At 35.8% G+C, this 25,638-nt stretch overlaps 1 protein-coding gene across 2 annotated transcripts in view; it reads left to right on the top strand.

The window, feature by feature from the left end:
• The window catches only part of LOC134529008 (serine/threonine-protein kinase SIK3-like), a 129,872-nt gene extending 104,686 nt beyond the window's left edge, over positions 1 to 25,186 (top strand). Inside the window, exons 16-19 of one of the 2 annotated variants that reach the window (XM_063362675.1) lie at positions 5,200 to 5,367; positions 17,735 to 17,946; positions 19,204 to 19,369; positions 23,533 to 25,186. In XM_063362675.1, coding sequence (XP_063218745.1) covers positions 5,200 to 5,367; positions 17,735 to 17,946; positions 19,204 to 19,369; positions 23,533 to 25,100 — 2,114 coding nt within the window. In that variant the 3' untranslated portion in view covers positions 25,101 to 25,186. The remainder of the gene's footprint in view (positions 1 to 5,199; positions 5,368 to 17,734; positions 17,947 to 19,203; positions 19,370 to 23,532) is intronic. The other variant, XM_063362676.1, reaches the window with a different exon arrangement.
• The last annotated feature ends 452 nt before the right edge of the window (positions 25,187 to 25,638 follow it).

The following is a 25,638-nucleotide window of genomic DNA, read 5'->3' as shown; positions in this document are numbered from 1 at the left end:
CAGACATGTGGCGAGATGCTGTTCACAACTGTAGAGACTGTTACAAACTGTAGGAAAAACAGTGTAGTAATGCCAGACTACAGCTGCCAGGGCCATGTGTCTGAACTCATGAAAAAGAATAAAGAAAAAGAATCAAACGGGGATATAACGACAACAAAAAGTTGCTAAATGTTTGCTAAACATAGCTACTGAAGGACCAAAGTTAACATCACAAATCACGCTCTACAGTAAATACAATTTAATATATCATTTAAAACAATTCCTGTTTAAATATATACATTTAACTGTTTAAATATATAAAAATTCTGTAAATAATAGTTTAATATTGTGAGAAATAAAAGAAATGGAAATGGAAAACAAATAACAGTAGCAGTGGGTATTGAATCCGAGCTAGTGGACTTGGCCACTGTCATGGACAATATCCCTCAAACTCTACTTCAAAATCTTGAAAGAGCTTTTTCTCACTTCCTAGGGCCCACTCAGGTGAGATAGCAGCTACCTGCTTCTACTCACACAGTTTAAACTAAATCTGGGACCCTCCCCTTGTTAGTAAAATTAAGTCGATTGTCAAATTTATTTCAGTCAATCAACAAAACAGTTTTTCCAGTCAGGTGTAATGTTCATTCTTAATTTTTATGTCACCCCAATTTTCTGACTAAATATCAAGCATCTTGATTTAATGAATAATTTTTCTCTAGATAGATTGAATATCCATAATACTCTGAAATCCAAATGGGGATGCTTTTTAGTTATTTAAAAGTTAATAATGTTGTTATTACAAGCTACAAATCTGTTCCGATAACAGTTTTGAATTTTTAATTTGCATAGGATACTTTATGGCAAGATTTAATGGATAAATTACTCAGACTATCCGAATGAAACTTTATAGAGAAGACATGGAACAAAACACATTACTACTAATTACAAAATTCTAATTGGACATTTATACCTACGTTGTAATATATCTGTTTATAACTTTTTTTTTATGAGAGTCATTAGTTGTTATGATGACAGGAAGCATCACACTTGCTACATTGGTTGCTCTCCCAATTCCTGGCATGATTCAGTTATGAGTATTGAAGTATTGCATCTGCATTGAACTTGTGTTCTTATCACCTTAAGCCTCTGTGCCTAGCCAAGTAATGTAAAATAGCAAATGAAAACATTCAAGTATAAAATTAATCACTAAGTAACTTAAAAATACTGTATTAATGCCTCTGACTTTGCAATGAGTTATTAAATAAATCTGTTAGTTCCAAAATCATAATTTTTTTACTATTTTTTATATTTTATGTTATTAGTGTATTATGTTGTATGTACAGTAGCAAACTTCATGTACCAAAATTATATAATTCTTACACCACAAAGAGCACTCCCAACTATTTCAAACATTGTATTTCAAATAGAATTTATTACTTTTAATAAGACATTTAATTAACAAAATGTTTATTATTATAGGCAAACTGTGGTGATACCTTATTAAATAAAAGTTTACGTATGGTTTCACATTTTTATTATCATAGTTGTACAGTTTTTTTTTTTTTGTTTTTGTTTTCTTTAGGATGAGGCTTCAATTAGTATATTGAATTGTTTTTATTAAAAGCAGTTTTCATTGCTTGTATATCTCGGAGTGACAGACTGGAAGACAGGTAACTCGAGGCCAGGCTATATTTTTTTAGTACAGTCTACTGTTGTTTTGATTATTCGGTAGTAGCAGAATTTGATTCATCATTCCACAACTTGATGGATTCATACATGTAATTTCCTGTGGTTTTGTTGTAGCTCTAGTTAAGCAGTAATGGTAGCAGTAGCAGTATTAGTGGTAATGTAATATTGTTTCTGTCAAGTGCCAACGTGTTTGGGCTGTAGTCTCCACAGATTGCACAATGAAACTTCTTGTTGAAAAGTTTTAGAGACAAGAGAAAAAAAATAGAAGGAAGGATATTTTTAATACTTTGATCATTTCTTTGGGGCTACGGAAACATGGTGTAAATGGAAAGAATGGAAAGAAACATTTGAAATCAGGAGCCTGTGCTTTTTTTTTTTTTTTTTTTTGCTGTAGAAGCATAGCTGGTAGCAGACATTATGGTGGCTCAGCAGGGGCAGCCATTAGTGCTACATTGAGTCCTATCATTCTATGAGCTGTACAACCAGTTCAAAGGCAGTCACTTTGAACAACTTTTTTGACACTGAATTAGCATATTAATTTATGTGATACCATGTTATAATAAGTAATGTAGTGTATACTTGCATTCTAAATTAATTAATTTTTAAGTTCTCACAGTTTAGTACCATGCGAGTGCATCAGAGACCATTCATTACATTAAAATACTTTCACTGAAACCCAACTACGTACTTGCATACATGCATACATCCATGCATGTATGTTTGTATATTTTTGTGTAGTTAAATGTGAAATAGCTGTATTTACCAGAAAATAATGCAACCTAACATTTTTGTTTATGAGTTTATGAAAATTGCTTTACGGAGTGGAAAGCACAATAAAAACAAATAGAAATTAAAAAAGTGCCACTTTTGTCAGTAAAGTGATTTACATGGCCTTTTTTGAAACAGCAAGCAGCAATTAAAAAAAAAATAATTTTATGGCTGTAGTTGAAAGCCATTTGTCAGAAAGCAAAGAGTGCTGCTATACGATGGTCAGTGGATGGTCAAGAGGCGCGGAGAGGTGCTGTGGCTAGCAACTCCATTTTAACTCTCTCCCCCTCCTCTTATCCTCTCTCATCTGTCACGCCCTCCTCCACCAGATTCAGGACTAAAGTGGCATAAGTGATACAGTTTATAGGCAGATTGTGTAGTTTTTCAACTAAGGTGTTCCCATCACTGTTAATTCTTTTTCTTCCAGTGGCAAAATTCAAGTATGCGATTATAATGCGATTCCCACTTTTAGTTTGAGAATTTTTAGTAAAAACCATGGTATTATTTTCTGGTAAATACCGTAGTTCAGTCATACATATATGAACACTTAAAATCAACCATTGGAAAAAAATCACTACCTTTAAAACTGGAAATGAATAAAATTGATCATTGCTTGGTTCACTTCTCGTTAGGTGGGCAGCATATTAAGAAAGGTAATTCCTATATGTAGCATTTTTGAACTGATAGCCATTGAAATAAGTTTCTTTTTATTTTTTCTATGTGCGTGCATGAATTCACTTCACCATTGGCAATGTTATTTTCATATGTGGAATACTAAAGATAAATCTTCAGTAGGGCTCCTAAAAAAATTATTGTTTAAGAGCAAGCCAGATTGCATTAGTTCATTTTTAATTATTCTATTTTTTACTTTTTTTCTTGCATTGCATAATTTATCTGGACAATATTACTACGGAATTGTTTTATTTATATATCTACGTATCTTTCAATCATCTCATTTTGACTATCATGATTTGAGCTACTGTGGGTTTAAAACATATTTTACAATAATTATTTATTAATTTTTGATGTATAAACATCTTATCTCTCGGTATACAGCATTTGTTAGGAGAAATTTCATAAAATGGAATGGAAGTCGATGAACGTAAATGTGACACAAACATGGCGGACCCACGTGTAGCAACATAAACCCATAGTCACTTTCGTAAACATTAGGGTGCATACGAAACATAACTTAATGATAGTGAAACTACCCTGGATATATTTGGTTAACTAAAATAGTCATAGTAAAAAGTAATCTGAAGTTTTGAAATACCTAAGAAAACAGGCTTTACAATTATTATAATCTATATTCTCCTTATATTACGTAATCAGGCGGAATAGCACAACTGTAGAGCACACGCTTGGTAACCACAAGGAACATGGTTCATATCTTGTAATGTGCAAAACCTTTTTTACATTTTTAATAACATATGTAGGAAGTATTTACAGACTAATTTTTGTCATTATAGCAAAAACAAATAAACATATACTTGGTGTTATAAATGTTTTAAAATATTTCAAGTTAGTATTTTAGTGATTCCATAGAAGTATAACTTCTAATGTGTACGTAAACGTGAATTTTTACAAGATGGGCAGCATTTTAATAAAATTGCTTGCTGGAAATCAAGTCCACAGTTGAGGTTTGGTATTTTTTTCAAGTCTTTTGTCGGAGCCATGCTGCTCTCTGTGAATGATGGTGGCAAGCAACGTTTACGATTCAGGCGGAAAATTCTAGCTGTGAGCGCAGAAAGTGTATGTATGATTCACGTCTCAACATTTGGTATGCACTTTAAATTTAAAAGCAGATATTTTATCGATCAGTATATTTATCATGCTCAGCATTATTTTAAATAATTATACTTTAAATTTTGTGTTTGAGTTTTGCATTATAAGATTATTTGCAACATGGAACAACTTGAGAACACATGAATTTACTTGTTACCAAGGTTAGATGTTTACACATCACTGGTGAGAACTGAAACACTCCCTCATATTTTTTCTTGTCATTAACTAAAAACTTTTAGTGTTGTGGCTTTCTGTGTTCTAACTGTATTAAATGTTACTGATTGATTTAGTAGTTTGGCCCATTGCAATCCTCCAACAGCTCTACAACATTTTGCACTTATTCAGCATGCAAATAGTACACTGTTCTGAATTCTACAAGGCAATGTGTTAAAAATCACTTCTTGAGTTGGTTTTGCATTCCTAACAGTTTGCTTGAGCCAAAAAATTCTACATTTGCAAGGAAACCTTTCTTTATGTCATATTTGCTGGACAACATGCTTAAGGTGAAGTCTCCTATTTAAACACTTCATAATACTGAACAAGCAAAGACAAACCCAAAATTATTTACTAATTGTGGTTTAGCAGTTAAGGGACTGTGTTATGTTGTACAGTTTCCTATTCACTTTTAAAGGCATGAAGTCAGGACAGTAAGAAGGCTTACATTATATTGAAGCATGTGTCATGTATTTTCCAGTATTTTAGTCCCACTTATGATCTGTTTTTCCTAACCACAGTGATTCTGTTTTGTAAATCACTTCTTTAATATTTTTATTTTTTTAGTTTTTTAATTTTTTATGTGTGTCTTATTTATTTTGTTTCATATTTGTTTGGTTTTTGTTATTTGTATTGGTTTTCTAATTTTTTCTTTTCTCTTTTCTTTCTTTTTTTTTTTTTTTTTTTTTTGGCATCTGATTTTTTGGCCTGTGTTGGTTGTTTGGTGTTTTGATTTGGCATTGTGTGTGTAATCACGCACCACAGTAATTAGTCCAGAGATAGTGCGTGAAGTAGAAGCACGTATGAATCGACAACACACACCTCAGAAAATGCCAACACAGAATATAAGTCTTATACCATCTAGAACCAAGACATACCCCAGGACCAAGAAACCATCTGGTTTAGCTACAGTTCAGGAATCAAATAGGCTTGGTAAGTAAAATAAAATTAAAAATTTTTTGCAAAGCATTTATATCTTAGATATTACGTTTAGCATGTTAAATATTTGGCTGAATCGCTTGGCAAAATGTTATAGCTATGTTTTAGTGAAATTGATTTGGTCTCACCTATTCTGCCACATACTGAAATAACACTAATGGTAGCAGGGTACATATTTAAAGCATATTATTGCTAATGGGAAATGATATTGTATGATCATCATCTTTCACCATTCAAAAGTCTTTGTTACAAACCATAGGCCTAAAAGATTTGCAACAGAGGGATGTCATGACTCAACACAAATCATGGAGGCTCCTTAGAATCAAGTTGTGTTTTGCCCTTGTTTGGTCTTTGTATTTAGTAGTTGTAAATTGTGTTCTCAACATTTTGCATTTTACTAGGCAGTTATGGGGTTTGTGGTGGCTCAGCTGTCTGTATTGATTAGCAGTTTTCTATTCTTTTCAGTTCCTAAGTTTTTAATTTGGTTCCATTTATCACAAAGATGCTGTGTCTAAAGTTCCTCAAGCCCATCTTCAACCATTGGTATTACTAGTACAGTTTTGCATTTACACGATTTTCTTTACTGGCACACGTTTCAACACCAACTTATACACACAGATATTGAAACTGGTACCAGTGCCATTTATCGTGTTAGTTGTTAATATTTAAGGATGTGCTACGTCAGTTTTTCTATTCCCAGCATTTTGCTGATACTGCAATTAATTGTCTAGTATTATCATGAGATTCAGTGTGATGATTTTAAAAGTTTATTAGGTTATTACTTATTACTTAGCTGTTAAGTAGAAGGAAAAGTATTAAGCTCCCATCCCAAAATGTTCAAGGGCCATATGGGGATTAAATAAACTGACTTAAATAACTAGAGTAAATTATAGCTAAAAATTGTTTGAAATAAAATAGGAAGTTGCTTCGTCACTGGCCTGTAGCTAAAGACGTTTGGTTGCCAGCCTTGCTATTTAGGGGGCAGCATCGGGTACACCTGGGTGGCCCAGGAATACCAGGAATACTGGGAATACTGGGAATACTGGGAAGGGTCTGAACAAGAGTGCTGCAACACTGTTCACTGCTTCCACATACCTCTCTCTTCTTTCTCTCTCTCTGCCTCTGCACTGGTCTCACCAGGGTGTCACTTCCCCATTTTTACAGGGTGACAATTGTTTACAAAATTTGATTAGGCACAAAAGGGGGAGGACAGTTGCCATGTTGGTGGTACAACTTGGGTCAGTTGAGCAATGCTTCGTGATGCAGTATCGCACTTGCCCTTGCAACGGAGATGCTGTGGAGTACACCTGTTCTGCTCCTGTCTGTTGTGTCGAAACTCCAGGCCCATTGCACATTGGTGTTTTTTCATTAGGTTTGGGATATTAGTCTGCTATGTGTTCATCTACCTATGTGTGGATATATGTAAAAGTACTTTTGAACAAATTAACACCAGTAACATGTAAATTAGGGATGGGTCGGTACCGGTTCTCGGTTCCTACGGTTCTCAGCATTTTAACCGGCACCGAGAACCGCATCTAAAATGTCGGTGCCAGTACCGGTACCGGCAGTATAGCAAAACCCTTTACGAAAATAGCCCTTCACTACAACTTAACTGCAGCATGAAATGGCTCAACTCACGTTCAATTCACATATGCATTATTTTTTTGGACTTCTGTGCAATAATATTCATCTCTAACTATAAAATAAATTACACGTGAAAATATTTAATGTTCTCGTCAAATCTGTAAACAAAGTACATTATACAATCAAAATATAACAGTTGAAGGTGCCATAGATATATGTAGTACATAGATGTGTGCAACTCAATGACATGCCTTATATGTAGTACATAGATGTGTGCAACTCTATGACATGCCTCAGCAGAGATGTGAGAACAGAAAGACGCCATGTTTGTTTCAATTTGTTTTTAAAAATAGGTAGTTAATTGAGTCGTTGACTTGTAAGGGTGACTGGTGTATAAAGAACAATAAATTTAAAGTGCAAAATTCCACAGAATATTTGTTTAATAGAATTAATGATTCATTTAAAATTTCCCGTAATAATTTTCGGCATTCTAAAATTTTATGCTTTTTGTGCAGTGCTTTGGACTGTAAGTTCACTGCATCTGCAGCCATATAGCGTAATGGCTAGTAACTTTCTCTTTTAGGTAAATGGGATTGCTTTGAAGGGGGAAGTTTTTTTTTAGGAAAGTGGTGTATGGATGTGTAGATGTATTTTACTATTGGCTGGTCAAACGAAATGCTTGTTGACACTTCTAAAGTATAATTATTCTGGCCAAATAGAGCAAATTGTGTAAGAAATGGCATCAGAAGTGTGGCAGTAATTTTCTGTTGACTGTGCAAACAAACTGAATTCAATGTAGGCAATAAGTTTGATGGACAATTTAGTATTTTAATTCTTTGGAAGTTCACCATCATTGTATTTATTTCCATTATTATAACATTTTCTTTTTATTCCTATGTTTTAAAGGAGGGTGTATGTAGATTTCTTGAGGTAATTACTAGATTCATATAGTAAATTATAGTTTTATTAAGTGTTCTCTATATTATTTCGAAATATTTTTTTTATTAATACATATTACATTTTTAATAGGTTGGTGTGTTTACTGTAGCTTGAAACAGTGCTTTTTTGTAGCCAAAAGAATAGTTTATTACTTAAAACACCTCATAAATAATGTGTGAATAATATTTATTTTATTGTTTAAGTCAGAACCGAGAACCGAGAACCGATTTTTAAGAACCGGTACCGAACCGAGAACCGGGAAAAAACAGGAATTGACCCATCACTAATGTAAATAAATTCATTTATCAGTTAAGTCCATTAGAGAACCACTGGTTGCAATCTTTGTTTTGAAACAAAAAAAAAATTGAGGAACAAAACTATCTCACATAGGTCAGGGCAACACCATTATAATTGTATACAACTTGTATGGACAGAGTTGGCAACCAGGTTTGTAATTAATGCCAAAGAAATTAAATTTCAAAGGGTTAAAGGTAAAATGTGCAAAGTATCAGAAATTCTAAGATAAATTGAAGTTTTGGCTACCAGTTTTTGAAGCAGCACATGCATTATCCTTATCAATGCAAAGAAAATAGAATGTGGTCTACTACTTTCAAACATTTAAACATATCAGTAATTCTTTAATACAAGCTAATTTCTGAAGTTTTAGTCACCTGTAGCCAGTAAGCAGTTGATAAATATTCAAACTTGTGACTGTTTGAGCTTTAACAAATAGTATCGCTTAGTATTTGCATGTCCATATTTAGTGATAGAACTTATGAATACATTAAATTTTACTGTGTTAACAACATTTAATAGAATAATATTTTTATAAGAAATATTTATTGAAATAATGTTAGGTAATAAATGAGATTTTGAAGCGTACGATGACGATATCACCACCAAAGGACGGAGATATGATTTTAAAAAAAAACATATCCCTTCTGGTAGGGAATCCTGAAGCAGGATACATGTAGTTAGTTGTTACAAAAAATAAAATGATTCAGAGAACAAGTTTTATTCAACAGGAGCAATAGAATTTATAACATGTGAGATAGACTTCACAAATGTACACAACTTGATTTTAAAAAATATCAAACAACAATTTCAATGCATACGTGAGGTGCGTAATAGATGTGAAATGGTTTTTGTAAAGTACCCGATACATGTCATACACCAGAGAATATTTAGGCAGCTTTATGATAGCCAAAATTAAGCTCTGTGTCAGTATATGCTGATATATTTAGTTCAAGAAAAAGTCAATACATATGTATACCAAAAAAATTACGTTAGGTATAATGCATAACAAACCATTGATTACAAAGATTAATGACAAGACTAAATAACAATAAGAATAAATACGCTAGTAACGAGCATAGGAAGGTAAATGCCCTATACAGTGGGTCATCAGTTCAAACATTTCATGTTAGCAATACTCATATAGGTATGCATTGACTAGATACATTAACAAATTTCATTATGAATACAAAGCGCATCAAAAGTGTGGGCATATAGAAAAAGCGACATGTACCATGGGTGTAGCGGAAGGCAATACAAGTTACTATCAAACAGTAGCACTAGGGAATTACGTTAGAAAATAAACGTTATTTACAACGTGGCTATCAGAAAGGAATTTAACCTAAGAGACAGCAAACGATTACGAGAGTCTGCATAGCCACTTGATTATTTAAAATGCAGTCTCCAAACATAAATTCTATACTTGCACCCATGATTGTTCCGGTGGCACTGCCGAATTAAGGTACTCGCTCGTTGAAATACTAATGCAGATTAAGACAGAGGTAAGCAAAACACAAGCTTATATAGGCGTGGAGGGGTAAGGAAAGGAGGGTGGCCAGAAACAAGGTGGGAGGGGAGGGAAGAACATGACCCACCACGCTGAAGATGTCCAATGAAAGCGGACCTAGACAGGCAAGATAGCGATGAACAGAAATTCATTGCATTCGATGATAAAAATTATTCATTCTTTTGAAGCCTGCAAACACTGTTCTTATTTTTTCAACACCATAATCAAGCAGATGCACATTTGAGTACAGTTTGCAAAAGTTAATTTAGAATTCTGTAAATTTTATAAAAATTAGACCAGTAACAATTGAAAATTTATTTAACAACAGAGTATGTAAAATAACTTTATGTTGCACATGGACAAATTTGTGTATTTAGTTGTCATTACTATTTTTGAATTGGGTCTTTAGAAAGCTATGCTTTGGTGAGAATAAAGAAAAATGTTACAGAAGTAGTTTGAAATGTTAATATTTTACCTGCAACCTTAGCTGTAACATGATTTACCACAAAAATAATAGTTATAATTTACTAACAATATATCAATAATTAGAATCTCTAGAATAAGTTTTTTCTCTCACTTTTCCATAAAAGTTCCAACATCCCTGAAAAGGAGAAAATATCTTTTTAAGGAATGTTTGTTCTAAAAGTAAAAAAATAGCATAAGAAAGAATGTGTCAGTAAAACATACAATGTAGAACAATAATTTAAATAAAGGGTAAGTTTGCAAAGTAATTAGTGTCATTTTTTCTGTAAATGTGGCTTTGGCAAAAATATATACTATTGTAATTGAAAATTTAGACCCAATCTGATTGCTTACATTGAAAATGCAATCTGGGATTCTGAGAGTGCTATAGGTATGTAGTAAAATGTGTATGCTTATGTGCATGTGTATGCATGTGCACGCATGTGCACGTGTTTTCTATTTTTATTTGCATTTTTAGGTGGTTTAAATGATAGTTCAACTTAGGCTCCATCTATCGAGAGTCTATAAAATTTCCTTCAGTGGTCCTTACCAGTTTGCTCTACTTAGCTCTTTGCATATCAGTTGCACTTTCTTCCCTTTGAATCTAAGCAACTGAAAACTAGATACAGATGGCATGCGAGACATACTGTAGGTTACATTTTTAACATTATAAGTAGTGGTGTGCGGGATCCCGACGCTTCGGGAAAAAAGCCTGGAAACTAGACTTCCCGAAATGCGGGGCGGGAATTTTATTACTCCCGAATTTTTCGGGAAATTGTTTAAAAATTTACAAATGTTTACTAATCATGTGAAAATGTTTTCTATCAATTCAAACTGTTTTTACAACCATTTTTTTTATGGATTCGTACATTTTTTAAGAGAGTCCGTACTATTTAAATGCAAAACATATTTTATGCCGATCGTAGCGACAGCTGTGGTGTGCAGTGAATTATGATAATCGTTTACACATATCTAATTCGAATATAATTAACGTAGATGGAGTACCTTAAATATTGTATGCATTCATAAATATATTTCTTCAAGGGTACAAATTTGCAAGATACGTGAATAGTCAGTTATATAACGTTATTGCCGTCACCATCCAATACTTAACCTAAAACCACTGAGTGTCCTTAGACACAAACAAAACACATGCGCAATCCAACCTTTTCGCCAAAGATATAAGAAATACTATACTTGCGTTACATAACGAAGCATAACCGTTCTCATTACTTGATAGCAGTGGTGATGAAGAGAACTGTATTGCTTGGCACTGCTCACGAGTATCTAAACATCTATGATTTTGCTTTGGGAGAAAAAAATAGTTGTTTACTGTTTAGTTCGGCGGGCTTTGTCGGCTGACGTTACGTTATTAAGGCTTGTGCAAAGTATCTGTTCCTATTTTCGATGCCGTTGTATATTAAAACAAACTAGCAGCCTACAAATAATGGAGGTCGCAACCGATCAGCTTGTTACTTGTAAACCTAAAAGTGTTTGGAAGTATTTTGAACGTCTGACAGACAAAGTGGCAAAGTGTGTCTCATATGAAAAATTTTTGAGATGCGGGAATGGTAGCACGTCTGGATTTCTAAGACATCTCAATAAACATCCTTCTATAAAAAAAGAATTTGAGGATGCTAAAAAATATGAAGTCGCCGCTGAAAAAAGGGCAAGTGAAGCACACAAAAGAAATAGCAGCAAAAAAACAACTATGCAAGAAACGTTTAAATGGCCATCTTCTCATATTAGAATTAAAAATTTGTTTTTTTTTTTTTTTTTTTAATTTTCCCGATTACGTCCCGTTTCCCGCGGGAATAATTTATTTTTCCCGAAAATTTCCCGCAGTACAAAAACCTTTTCCCGCACACCCCTAATTATAAGTAGTTAGGAGGTTATCTACTCCCGGCTATAACAAATGCTGACCTCTGGGGGGGAAGGTGCATCCATCAGGGCCTCCTCGTAACACCGGTGATGTTTACCAAAGAAGGCTCTGCCGCCAAGTCCTCAACCCTCGACTTCCTCGCATGTTGGGAAGAAGTATCTGGTTAGGTAGCGGCAGAGGGGGTCGCCTCAGGCTGTCGGGTTCACTGTGGCTAGTTTATTCATGGCTTCTGCTGTGGAAAGAATGCTGTAAGCTCAGGGCCGCCTGAGCCGGTGTACTATCCGAAGGTCTAGCCCTATGGGACCAGTTTCTTAGGCAACCTGTGTCTTGGACTGAGGCAGTTTCTATGTTCTTTTATGGGCTAACAGACTGTATAAGCCCACAAGTGCATGAGGAATCTAGTCAGTAGCACGGTACAGCTCTCGATGATTCTGGGAGTCCCCACTGAGGTTACCTCTGCTGGCCCAGGGTCGCATGGTGAAGATTTGCACTGGCAGTTGATGACTGATCACTTAGGGTATGTCCAGAGGAGTCCCCACCCGATTGACGGGCAGACACAGTGAACGGTGATATAGCTCCGGTACTGGTCTGGAAAGACAGTAGAAATTGGATGCATTTTGGCCTGATCATGATACTCTTAGGATGGGGATTCCTTTGAGTCGACCACAGGTTAGCTGAATGGGTTAAGGGGGAAGGGGTGGCAATGCTGCTGGGATGGGTCGCATCAGCCTCTCTTGGTAGCTCTTCACCAAGCACCTCCGGGTTGCGATGGAATAGCCTATTCACTGATTAATATGCTCTGCAGCATTATTTTATTACAATGCATTTCGACAACCCAGTAGTTGACACTGATAACCGTTTGTAAAAATATAGTACTTTTAATTAGTGTAACAAATCTTTGGCTTAAGAATTAGAAAAACTAAAAAATTATATCATCAAGATAAACTAGAATATGCAGAAGTAAAAGATTTTTTTCTTTAGTACATGTAAAAGCTTTGACACAATTTTGACTATTTAAGGATATATCTGATGTCACTCACTGTAAAAAAATGTAAACCAAAACAGAGCTAATCATGTTTTAAAAAAAATTGTAACGCACAATTGGCATTATAGGAGGAAAAATATACTTTCTAGCTATTGAAAGTTACTTTCAATGTTAGACTTCTATGGCATGCTGTACAGAAAATGCAAAGTGGCCTCCAATAATGTTTGCTAACCATTGAAGTGTGTGTTGACTTTACTATCACAATACACTGCTTCCATTTAATAAATTGACAGTAATAATAATATGGTTAAATACATTTAATGTACATACATCAATGTTTAAATTACAGTTTTAGAATAAAAATAGTAAGAAAAAATTTACAACCCACATTGTTTAGATAATAATAGGTCTTGGACATATTATTTCCTTTTCAAGTAGGTGCTAACTGCATTCTGAGTAAAAACTAATCTAATTATATAGAACCTCTGTTTGAATCTTTAATAAAATAAAATAAAAACTAGCAACAAATATTATTAAACATGTTATAATTCCAGACTTTGTTGTTTATTAAATGCCTATGTGCCAACCACAACACTTGAATTATTTAACCACATAACTTGCCACTAGCGCAGCATGGTGGACATAAGTTAAACTGGTTCTGAAAGCTTCTGGCCATTCACCAGAGCTGCTACTGAGAGCTGACCTACAGGACAACCAAACATGTCTAACAATATTTCCACATAATGTTAATCATCACAACATTTTAATTCAGCTCAAGTAAATAGGCATTAACAAAGTGAATAGCTATTAAGGAAGGGTAAGCTATCATGTTTTGATTCATCATATTATTTATTGGTTGCGTTGTATGTCATGATATTCAAGTACTATGGCGTCGGGTAGGACTTGGAGACAAAACAATGCTCCGCCTCGTCACTCTACCTGATGACTTGAGGGGAACAAGTGGATCTTTTGGTTTCAGAAGGTGAAATAATGATTTTGTCCAGGCGTTAGTTTCTCCGTTTTTATTTTACTTTTGGTTATTTGTCAAAATATTTTTGTTACATCATTTGAGTTAATTAACAAAAAGCATATACAACATGGAATTGAGAGTACATTAATACAAGAATGGGTACAAGAATGGGCCGGCCATTATTAAGTCATTAACATAAGTAGCTTAACCATTTTTACTTAAAGTTTGTGACAATTAACTTGTTAATTTATCGTAGTGAGGTTCTTGATTTCAGGTCAAAGAGACGTCGTGGCTGGATGCTAGTCCGAAAAAGGTTTTAAAAAAAATTGCTAGGCTGGCGTTTCGGAGATTGTTGGATGAAGTGTGACAGGTGATGAGATGTCAGAGGCCCTGGGCCATCCACCCCGTGTAGACGGATTTGGTCCTTGGCAAAGTACCCGGGTCGGGTGTTTGGTGCCTGGCACGAGTACTATGGCACTTGAACCCTGTCTGTGAACAGAGCCAAACACAAATGTTTAGGACTGAATCACAGACAGTAGGAGGAACAGGCAGAAAATGCCTTCTAGTTACGATGACAGGTGGGGGAGGGGTGGTGCTAAAAACTCATCAAACAAGGTGATGTCTTCCAGGGTATGCCCGATGATTGACCAGGCGAGCGCGATTCTGATAATCCATGATTCTAAAAAAAAATATATATATACAATGACTTCTACATGACTACTTAGCTAGATTTACGTGGATTGACTAACGCCTCAACACTACTATGTTAGGAAACATCCCTTGTCTAATCTGATCACATCTTAAGAGAAACAACATGGTGAGGCATCCCGATGACGTCTCGTTCTATGCAGTGAGTTCTGAATCGCGGCGCGCAGTGAGCTTGGGGCGGCCGAGACTCTTAGTTTAAAGCGATGTTAACGGAAGAAAGTTGGGCGGGGGGGCTTCAGCTTTTGAACCAAAAGGTTCCGAACACTACCGAGGTGCTTCTCGAGGAAGGCAGACTTCGATATCTCGAAGTTGTTGGTACTGCCCGATGTCGGCGCGACCTACTGAGGTGTGGCTGAACTGAGTAGAGATTGACTTGCGTGGGTCAGCTGGAAGCAGCATTGAGGCTTATGGGACGGACTAAGCCAGCACTCTGGTGGCTTAGGGAGGAACTACAGTGCGTTCAAACTTCCAGGGGACGTGATTCGCAAAACTACCGCTAGATGGCATGAGTATGTACTTCATGTACTACAGTCGTGGCCTTGGGGAGAGGCCGACACTGGCCGGGGTTATTGGCCGGTCAAAGACCCGGGGCGGTGTTCCCAGGAAAACCTGGAGGGGGGGAGGTGTTAAAACTGCGATGCCAGTGGGAAAGGTGGTCTACAAGACCCGGAGGCACTACTATACTTTGGCGAAGATGATTCGCGATCATGCCAAGGAGTGCTCGCGTCAGGCCAGGTCTAGGAACTGGCCAGTCCTGAGAGTTCGCAGGCCCTAGCAGTTCTCGTCACGAATCGGGGACGAATTACAGGAGACGTACGTGCGCCAAGACGGGAATAATAGGATCGCCCTGCTGGGTCATTGAATGGTAGACAAAATCAGATCTAGGGCTGGGAATACTTGGGGAAACAAGTCTGACAAAGGTTGAATGGGATTGTACAGGAGGAGGAACAGGTTTAAGTTCTTGCAGCAGAGGAAAGACTGGCACAACAACAAGCTTTGCCATTGTGCGTGTGCAAGAGATAAAATTAATGTAGATGGAACATAGTATTACTTTTTTTTCTGCGGCCACACTTTGTTTTCGACCTGCGCAGACCCCAGTGTCAGGCGATGGTCACGTGATTCTAGCGGAGTGGAGTGGAGGGTATCGGCTGCCAGTTGTGGGCTGCCTGGATACGCCGCTCCCGCAGGTCGGTTTACACGATACGGTGTTGCGTTAGTGGGAATACCTTTCAGCCACATCGCGAAGAGAGTGAAGTTTGTTCATGTACGTTGTCCTTGAGGGAGCAGTGGCCCTCCCCTAATTTGCAGACAATTCGGTGGGGCAGGAGGGGTGAGAGTTAGGGAGGGAGGAGCTGCACAGAACAGAAATGTACAAGGTCAATTACTAAGTTGCCGGTTATACTTCAAATCATGTTCTATTTGATTGATGTTAATTCATAATCTCGTAAATTCAACAGTGTTACTTTGAGGGGTGAGTGTGCATAAATTGTTCACAACCTTTATAAACTACTTTCCTTTAATAATATAGCATATTCACTGGCTCCAATATTCCTTCAAATTTTTCATAATATTGTTGTGGATTATTAAAACAATAATCATCGTGGGAAAACTACGGGGTTCGTAAATGGATATTCCAATTAAAGATTTTTCTACACAGTTTTATTTGTTGCCAATATTTACATCACTAACAAATAATCTTATAAAAATGCCTAATAATCAATTACACTTAAAAATGTTTTTTCCCCAGTCACTCGGTTTATACACACCACACACCTCGCTGGGCCGCACCACTCGCGCAACTCTCGCTGCAGCACCCTTCGTGGACCTCCGTCACCGCACTCCGCCGCCGCCGTCGCACTTCCCTTCGCCGACGATCCACTCAACACTTCGCTCGACACTCTCTACCACCCAACTATCGCTTAGAAACCTGCTCGCCGAGGAACTCCTCGCCCCGGAACTCTGCCACACCTGCGACGCTATCGCCCCGGAACTTCGCTGCTCCCACGGCACTATCACCGGGGAAAAAAAACTCTCTCGGAGGCCGGCGTCCTGGGCTTATATAGGCCCCAGGCGCCACTTCTAGAAGTCGCGAGCGCGGCTGGGGCCAGGCACGTCATTCCGCGCCAACCCGACGTCAGAGATATGGAGAAAGACGTCAGCGTGCGCGGCAGCCCGCGAAACTCCCGACTGCTGCCAGGTGTCAGAGGCAGTGCGCCGCGCGGGGAGCCGGGGGAAGCGTGGCACGTCTCACGAGACGTCTGGCCGTGCTCACGTCTTGTAACAATATTCAACCATCCAGATAGCTCTTTCCTGACAATAGTTGATTAAAATGAGTATTCCTTCAAAGAAGACTGATGGATTTAACAAAAGAGAGGCTGAACTACTTTCTCACGTATGTGTATCCTCAGTATAGTAGAGATAAATGTTAAGTAATTGATTTATATGTTTACTCTCTTATTTAATGGATTAAATTTTAATATTAAATTTTTCAAGGAACATTTAGAAATCTTTTATATAAACTTTATACTTACATTGTAATTGTTTGGAAAATTTTTTAATTAAATTACTTAAGAGAGAGTTAGAAATCACTAAGAATTAGTTTTTTTTTATCAAGAATTATGATGATTGTAATGAGAGTTATAATGGTTGTGCAATATTTACATGTGAAAAATCTCCATTTCGCCATTTGTTTGTTATTTGGGTACTATAGTGTTGTATTTTTTAAAACAATTTGTAATCTCACATGAAACAATAAATTTGACTTTTGAACAGAGATAACAACTGAAACTCTGCTTGGATTAAAAACTGAAATTTTTTCTTGGATTCTACTGGTTTTAAATATACCCAAGTCACTCATTTGTATTGTAGCTTAAGATTTTTCAATTTTTTAAAGTTCTGCTTACCTTTTTAAGTGGTTTTGTGCAAAATAAGCTACACTAAATGTGCAATTCAGGAACTTTTGGCCGTTGTAATATTGTGTAGAACCAGTTATTTCACTTAATTTTCTGAGTGTGGTAATGATTTTTTTAGGTCGAGAAAGTTTCAAGGAGCTAAACAGTCTTCATCTGACACAAGAACGCTATAGTCCTGTGAGACGTGCCAGTGAAGGAAGTACCTCAATTATTGGTGGTCAATATCGTTGTAGTCCTCAGCATAATGCCAGCTGCTTCCAACAGCCACAAATGTGTCTTGATAAAGATGTTTGTTTCAAGGCTTTGCAGCATGAATACCAGCAACTCCAGGTTAGCTCTGATGCATGAAAAAACCAGCTTCAACAAAAAAAACTATAGAAACTTTACCAATTATGTAACCTTTTTGTTACTAAAAAATGATGAGAGTGAATTTTTACGATGTGCGCACAGCATGGGACGAAATTTTCACAGGATAAAAAAAAGGCAGCATACATAAAAAAGCTTCATATAAATAAAAATTATACATGTGCTTTTAAATTATATACTTTAGTTATTGATATTGAATACTGGTCCATATCATTAAAAACATATATTTATTGTGAATATTAGTGATAAAAATTGTGTTTATAAACTTTTCAAGTGTATTTATATAAGTGAGGTTATGTTCCTGTGTGTATAATTATGACAGGTTGCTTATCAGCTTCCATTGTTCGTCTGTGGAAGGTTTAGAGTATTTGGGCGGTTTTCATGAGAGTGTTTGTGAGGTTATGTTCCCATATGTATAATTTATTTGCATTATATTTTATTATTATTTAATAAATAATTAAAATTACTAATCAATTACTTGACAGAAATATGTATAGCATTATGTGGATTAGAAAATAAAATGCTTTTGTTACTAGGCCTTGTGAAGAAATCAATCAAAAATCTGTGAGATTTGCATATGGGCTGATTTACTTAATGTATAGTAAATATTTTACAAAATTGAATGTTCTTTGTGGAAATTTTTTCAAGGTAAACCAATTATGTATTCATAATATGCAGAAGGCAGCATTTTTTCTTTCGTTATTATTTTATTTAAACAATATAGAAAAAAGTTCTTGTTTCACATACTATTTAGTTGTCTACATCCATTTTTTGTTTGCAAAAAGAAGAACCAGTATGGTTACATATATATGACTATTGCTCAAAAATATTGGCTTGAAATGAGAAATAACTAATACAAGAAGGGTAATTAATTAAACAAATACTGTTACTAAAACAATTACTGGAGGGTGAGATTGTACCACTGTCAGAAGTGCTAACTTTTACTTGCTAGACCATGCAGTTTACCCATCACCCTATTCTTTCTTTTAGCTTATTGGATGGACTCTCTTTTGGCATACATGAAACATAATTTTTTTGGTTTCATGTTAAAAGACTCTTTACATTTACTTCATGTGAAAATGTATTTTGTATAACATTTTTAGAAATAAGGTTTTATTTGCCTTTCTGTATTTCTAGAAGTGATTAGTAGTCTTGTATTAAAACTTTAGAATAAATTGTGTGTGGTTTTCATATTTGTTTTTTCATTAATAAATGTTGCAGAGGCATAGCAGGAATACAACAGATTCAGAAATGCAGCTTCAACATTCTCTTCATGTTCAGTACATGTTGTCAGGGACACCAGCCAACGTATTGTCACCTATGAGCACACCCTATATGTCTCCAATGCCATCGCCACCTATCAACCATAGTCCTGCATCAATACCAGGTTCTGTAATTTTTTTATTATACCTCTTACACTTTGTTTGTATTATATGTGCAAAATTCGACATTCCTTGTTGCATATTATACAATGATTTTTCTTGTAAAATGTTTCCAATTGTGTGCTAAGAAAATAGCTACCTATACAAATACCTACAACATTGTCTTGTGCAGTCCAGCTCACTGTTAAGCAGGCCTTAGTGACTGAGAAAGCAGTCATCCTAACCACAACTGCAACATGGTTTGCTTGCTTCAGATTGAGAACTTGAGACTGGGTATTGCCAGAGGTAAGACAAGCTGATGCCTAGTGTGCCTAGTGCCAATGTATTTTATTTAGCATTTTTCTTAACTATTTTTATTACATAGTGATTTCTATAAATTTTGCATCCCACTGCTATACATCCTGATTTTTTTTTTAGAGTTTTTGTGATTGCATTGAAGTAAATAAAATTTAAATTGATATTTAAATTGTTAATAGTTAATTTATTTTGCAGCCCAATCCGACACAAACTTTGGAAGTTAACTCTGCTTTGTTTTGATGTTTGCTTAGCACCTAATTTGTTAAAAAGGTTTTTAATATTACCAACTGGGTGTTGAAGTTGTGGGTTCTGCATCATGAAGCAAACAGTACGTACAGTTTCCTGAACTGAGTTTTCTAGATCAGTACATGATATGTATTAAGTAAATAAAATTACCCTACTTATATATTTATATATTAAAAGTAATATATTTTGAGGAATGGTAAATGAATAAGCACAAAGATAAACTTAAATAATCCACTAAACTTAAGAGTTACCAGTGTTGAATTTGTGAATTAACTACATTGTTTTTTGTTTTTTTTAATCTAATTTCTTGACTCAAATCTTTCAAATATTAAAGATTCTGTAGGATTATATTCAACCGGCCCATCCCTTAGTGAAAACTTATTGCGGCAATCGTAGTGTACCTGTGTACCTACTTTAACCTACTTATTCTGCTTCTACCAGCTTTAGCCTATTTTTTTCCCCCTGCTTGAACTGCTTACCGCTTAGCATTCCTCAGAAGACTGTATATGTAAGCAAAATAATTTTTTGATGGATGAATTTGGTTGACTCATGGTTTTGTCAACTAGAATTAGTATTTCAGGAAGGTGTGAAAAATTAAGTTTCTTCCTCTTTGAATTTAGTTTAATTAGGAAACATATTTGGTTTTGGAAACACACAATAATGCAATTTCAGGGAGGTAAAATCTACTAAATTGATGTTGCATTCTGAAGATTGACCACAGAATGAATAAATGAACAATTGTGCAACAGGTTTACAATGAAGCCATAATATAACCTCAGTAAATGTGATATGAAGCAATAATATAACCTCAGTAAATGTGATATTTATTACAGCTCTTGAATTGTTTCGCTAGAATTAACTTTATAATATTGTGCATAGTGAAATATGACCATTTATAACATATTGTGGGTAAAACAATAATTATTATCCATAAGCGACTTGATAAAACATTGTTTTAGGGAATCCCTCATGTGTATCAACCTTGTATTTTTTTCCTTCTAGCAAGTACTGATGAGTTCTAGTACATACAGTGAAGTTGTGTTTTTTAACAAATTACTTACCATCAATATTCAAAAAATGTTCCTGTTACCAGCATTTTCAGAGAATTTTTGCTATATGTGCAGTGGATTGAAAATTTAATCACTGTGAAGTAATTTTTTTTTATGTTTAAGGAAGTTCCATATTTATAGCAATAAAAAGTATGAGCAATAAGATAGAAGTGTTGTCAAAATATTTCAAACATAATTTGAAAAGATACAAAATCATTTTAACATAAACGTTTCTGAAAACACAACAATGAGATCTTAAAATTATTACCAATAAATACAAAAATTAAATTTATTATTAACTTCTGTACTTAAGGTTAACAGTTATAGTTTTTAGAACAATTGCCTTAAAGTTAACCAGTTTCTCAGAAACAAAAAAAAAAGGCAAAAATACTTAAAATGAACAAATTCACCACTCAATTTTTTATTCCTTCATTGTTTAACACTATCTTGTAAAACAACCATCCGGGCATAAGGGAATGTTGCAGGATGAACACATGAAACTGGTACACTTTAGTTTACAGCCCTAGACAGAGCATACACGGCACTCCCTCTTCCCGACCTGAGTAATATTAACAAGGGTGTTTTGTTTGATACCATCAAGCAATCATGATGCATTATCCTGCACTGATGACGTGGCAATGGGTGAGGCACTAACAGTCATCTGGCTCATCACCTGAGCCATCTAGCAACTTCTACAGGAGTTGGTCATGCTTGTAACGCACTCAGAGAGAAGGTCTACAAACTTGGTACGCCTTACACCAGTGTGTTTCGTCGTCAGTACAAATGCATTATATGCCCTCATCAGTAACAAATGGGATAATACTTCACCATTTGGTCACGATGATCAGCACCCTTCATGTGCATGTTGTAACTTACTACAAGCTCTGGTTTCCTACACTGTACATCACTGGAAGAGCCAGCTGTCTGTTTTCTCGGTTTGACATTAACCATAGCAGCTGTGTGATTGGTGGAGATAAGCTTCACAACTCGCTTGTCCACGTGGACATCACCATCCCGAGGAAACACAACTTCTCCCTTTTTCAAAAATGTTTAGTAGAAACAACAGACCTACACTATTCTTACAATTGTCCATGAAGAGACAATAACCTTCGCCTTTCAGGTCTCCAACAGATCAGGCACTATTTCAAGAATGGTTTGCCAACACCTGAATATACTATAAATGAATAACAGTACCCACTGTCAGCCTCGCACAAACTATAGAGTTTTATGCCATACTAGTCGGGTTTGTTTGGCATGAAAACTCAGAATTTGGCTAGACCTTTCCAAGGAATCATGCCCTCATCAAGTAAGAGCATTTTTATCTGTTTACTGAGCAAACTTTATTTGCAAACAAATCAATGATAGATTGGATTTTGGTGAGTTTATTATTTTAATCTGCATCAGTGTTTTCACTAAGTGCAGAAACTTCAAAAGTTCAAACAAGAAAAAAAAGTGAATGGTAATTCTCCATTGTCATCCAGTAGTTTGTCAGTTTTGATTTTTTGACTTGGCCCATCAAGTTACTGGTTTCCAGTTTTTGAAATCACAGTTAGAGGTTATGGTCCCCTGCACAAGAAACTGCTGTTTCTAATAAGCATTTGTTTGTGTGACAAATAACTCAAATCAACAGTTTTAGGCAATCAAAAGGTCTCGGAGGGGGCAAGATACTATTATTTAGTGAGGGAGTGATTTTAAGACCACTCAATGCTTGTGATTGGGATGTTCACAGGCAGTTTGTCCGTTTTAGACCAATTATCAGATGTGGAACAGATTTTTTAAGCTTTTTTTTTTTTAATTGTTTACTTTTTTGTGTACCCTGCACATCATTTGAGGTATCGGAAACATCACTTTAATATTCAGACTATTCTGATGAAATTTGGATTCACTAACGTAATCAGCGTCAATCAGCGTCTGGAATGTTACTACTAATGTCTGTGTCATCATTTTTCCTCACCCAAACTATAAAAAATTTTCCTTCCTTGCAATTTCACACGACCGCAAAACCTCCGTTGGTTGGCAGACGCCATCTTGCACAAACTGACAAGAAATAACTCTGTTTCTACACATGTTTGTTTCTGTTGCTAGCTAATAATTAAAATGCGGAATGTTGGAATCAATAGGTCGAAACATCAGCTATCGCCACACTGCATAGCAACATAAATAGATCGATCCTTGCATATGTGATGAGTTGACAAATGCATTTGTGCACTATCATCACAAACACGATGCATAGTACTAGTAAACACAATTCCGTGTGTCGCATTTGTGACGCTCGGAAGTTAACGTGTTAATTACTTCTTAAATATATGTTTTTTTTGTGTTTCTTATGGATTTGGCTGTATGTAAAAAAAAATCAGTGTACCACAAGTGACAAAATCACAAATTGTAATTTTTTTCCCCCATCTGCATTGAAAATCATACATACTCTTGTCCTTCATGACTAACAATTCAGAGTTTTGCAAAGTTTTGCAATTTCAAAGTTGTTGAGTCTAGGTGTTTTTTTAAATATCATAATTGGGTTTTTGTAGTCACCTTTTTTGTATCTGACATCTTTTTTATTATTATTTTGGTTTCAGATTCTCCAGTTCATCACCAGCAGATACCGGGTACTTCAGAAAATAGCACTGCATCTAATATGGCATTAACATATCATTTGCAACATTTACAACTGCAGCAACAGATCAGTCCAGAACCAACACTAAGTATTTTCCAACCGTACATGCCTTCTCCTCCTCCCAAGTGCAACTCTCCTACCACAAGCATAAGTGGTGGCAGTGTCACTTCAATCACCCAAGGACTGAGTAGCTTGTCTACTAACACAGGTTCTATTGCTCATGGTACACCAACCATCAACATGCCACTGGATCTTCGAATCCAGTCGAGTGTGCACCTTCATAACCGGTCTACTGTGACGTCGCCTTTACAACATTCACCATCAAACAGTCCAGCGTTGGATATGATCCAAGAAGAACATCACGCAGATCTTCCCTTCAAACATTCTACCGTTTTGAGGCAGCATGGACCTGACGTGAGACAGTCACCGCTGAGCTTCAGCCTACTAAGTCCCCAGCACCCACAAATTTCAGTCACAGATGAAATGGGTGGAGAGGTAACATTGGTTAAAAGTTCATCTTCCAGTGATCTGAGTGATTCTTCACTCTGTGACCACAGTGAACAAAGCATGGCGACGGACACTAATATGGCCCAGGATTCCTCTAGCTTCCTGAAAATGGTCCCGTCAAGCTTGTGTCAAGGAGTTCCGCACTTCCAGGTAGATAACGTAGATGTTTTTAGCAGTTTAGATAAAAGCTCAGATTCGCCGTATCTTTTGCCATCAGTTAATTCTCCTACAATATTACCTTCGTTTTTAATTTCCGGTCCTTGTGATCTTTCTAAACCGTCGATTGTACGAGGTATAGGAAAACAGCAAATTAGTCCAGATAGTGTATGTTCTGATAAACAAATGATCACCGATATCACAAAAAATTACATCCAACAGTGTAAAGGTGAGTTTAATGTCAAGAACGTTGAACTTTCAAGTGTAGAGAACTTGGTTTGCAGTAATTCTGAGCAAGCATTTTCATTTTCAGAACCCAATTCTTCTACTTTTACAACCTACATGCCTAAGAGTGAATTTTATGCTAGTGATGATTCATCAAATAGCATGGAAAGTTTTCAGCAGATTTACGACAATCATAGATCAGATAGCATGGACGTATCTTACGAGAATGAAAGAAATATTCTTTTTACCAATTCTTTAATGAATACTCCAAACATTAAATCAGTGTCGACGGGTAACGTGTTCACCACCGACCTTGTACAAAAGACTTCTAGTGGATCTTTTAAAGTGACTTTATCTGATTTCTGCTCAAGGTTAACTGCAGCAGACATTTTAGGCCTTGTGAAAAGACTGATAGATGCCCGCGCACCGCCTCAAGGGTTTACGTTTTCGAACGCTGGTGGGGACAGTGGCACCGTGGAGGGTGGACTATCACTCGAGTATCCAGGGGGTATTCAAATTGAACTGATGGTGTGCAAGGATCATGGCTGTGAGCTTAAAGGACTTAAAATGAGAAGAATATCAGGTGACCAACTCCAATATAGCAGACTATGTCAAGAACTGATCTCGTGTATTACAGTATGAATGTTGTTTGGCACAGTATTTTTTATTAGTATTATTTTTATTATATTTGGTCAGAAATGGAAAATAAACCCTTTGCGTCATCTTTATTACTGTTTCGGCAAATTGAAAGCCAACCATCTTCCCTGGTTTTCTTTTAAGGATACAGGGTAGCGAAAATCAATAGTTGAATCTTTATTACAATTCTTATTTACTTTGCATACTTTAATAGTTATATTTATCCAGGAGAGATTTTTTTGGTTGCATGATTTTTATATTGACGTGTCATAATCAAAATAAAATTTTTACATCACACAAATATTCAAAACTAAAACACCAGCAGAATGTAAATAATTTATGTAAGATCATTCTTAATGAAACTATTAGCTTGTTGTAAGTTATTACCTAACCATTTTACATTTTTAAAAATTGTTTTATTGCATTTTAAATGAACCTGTTGGTTACTCTACACAGTTTTCATTTTATATTTATCTTCCTGAGTTTTTTTACTGCAGCAAGCCTTTGCAGTTAATTCTATGAAGGAAATAATTATTCTCATTTA

This window comes from Bacillus rossius, chromosome 2 (genome assembly GCF_032445375.1).
Source record: "Bacillus rossius redtenbacheri isolate Brsri chromosome 2, Brsri_v3, whole genome shotgun sequence".
NCBI classification, from domain to species: domain Eukaryota; kingdom Metazoa; phylum Arthropoda; class Insecta; order Phasmatodea; family Bacillidae; genus Bacillus; species Bacillus rossius.
Note: the sequence above shows the minus strand (reverse complement) of the source record. Positions and strands in the feature narration are given on the sequence as shown.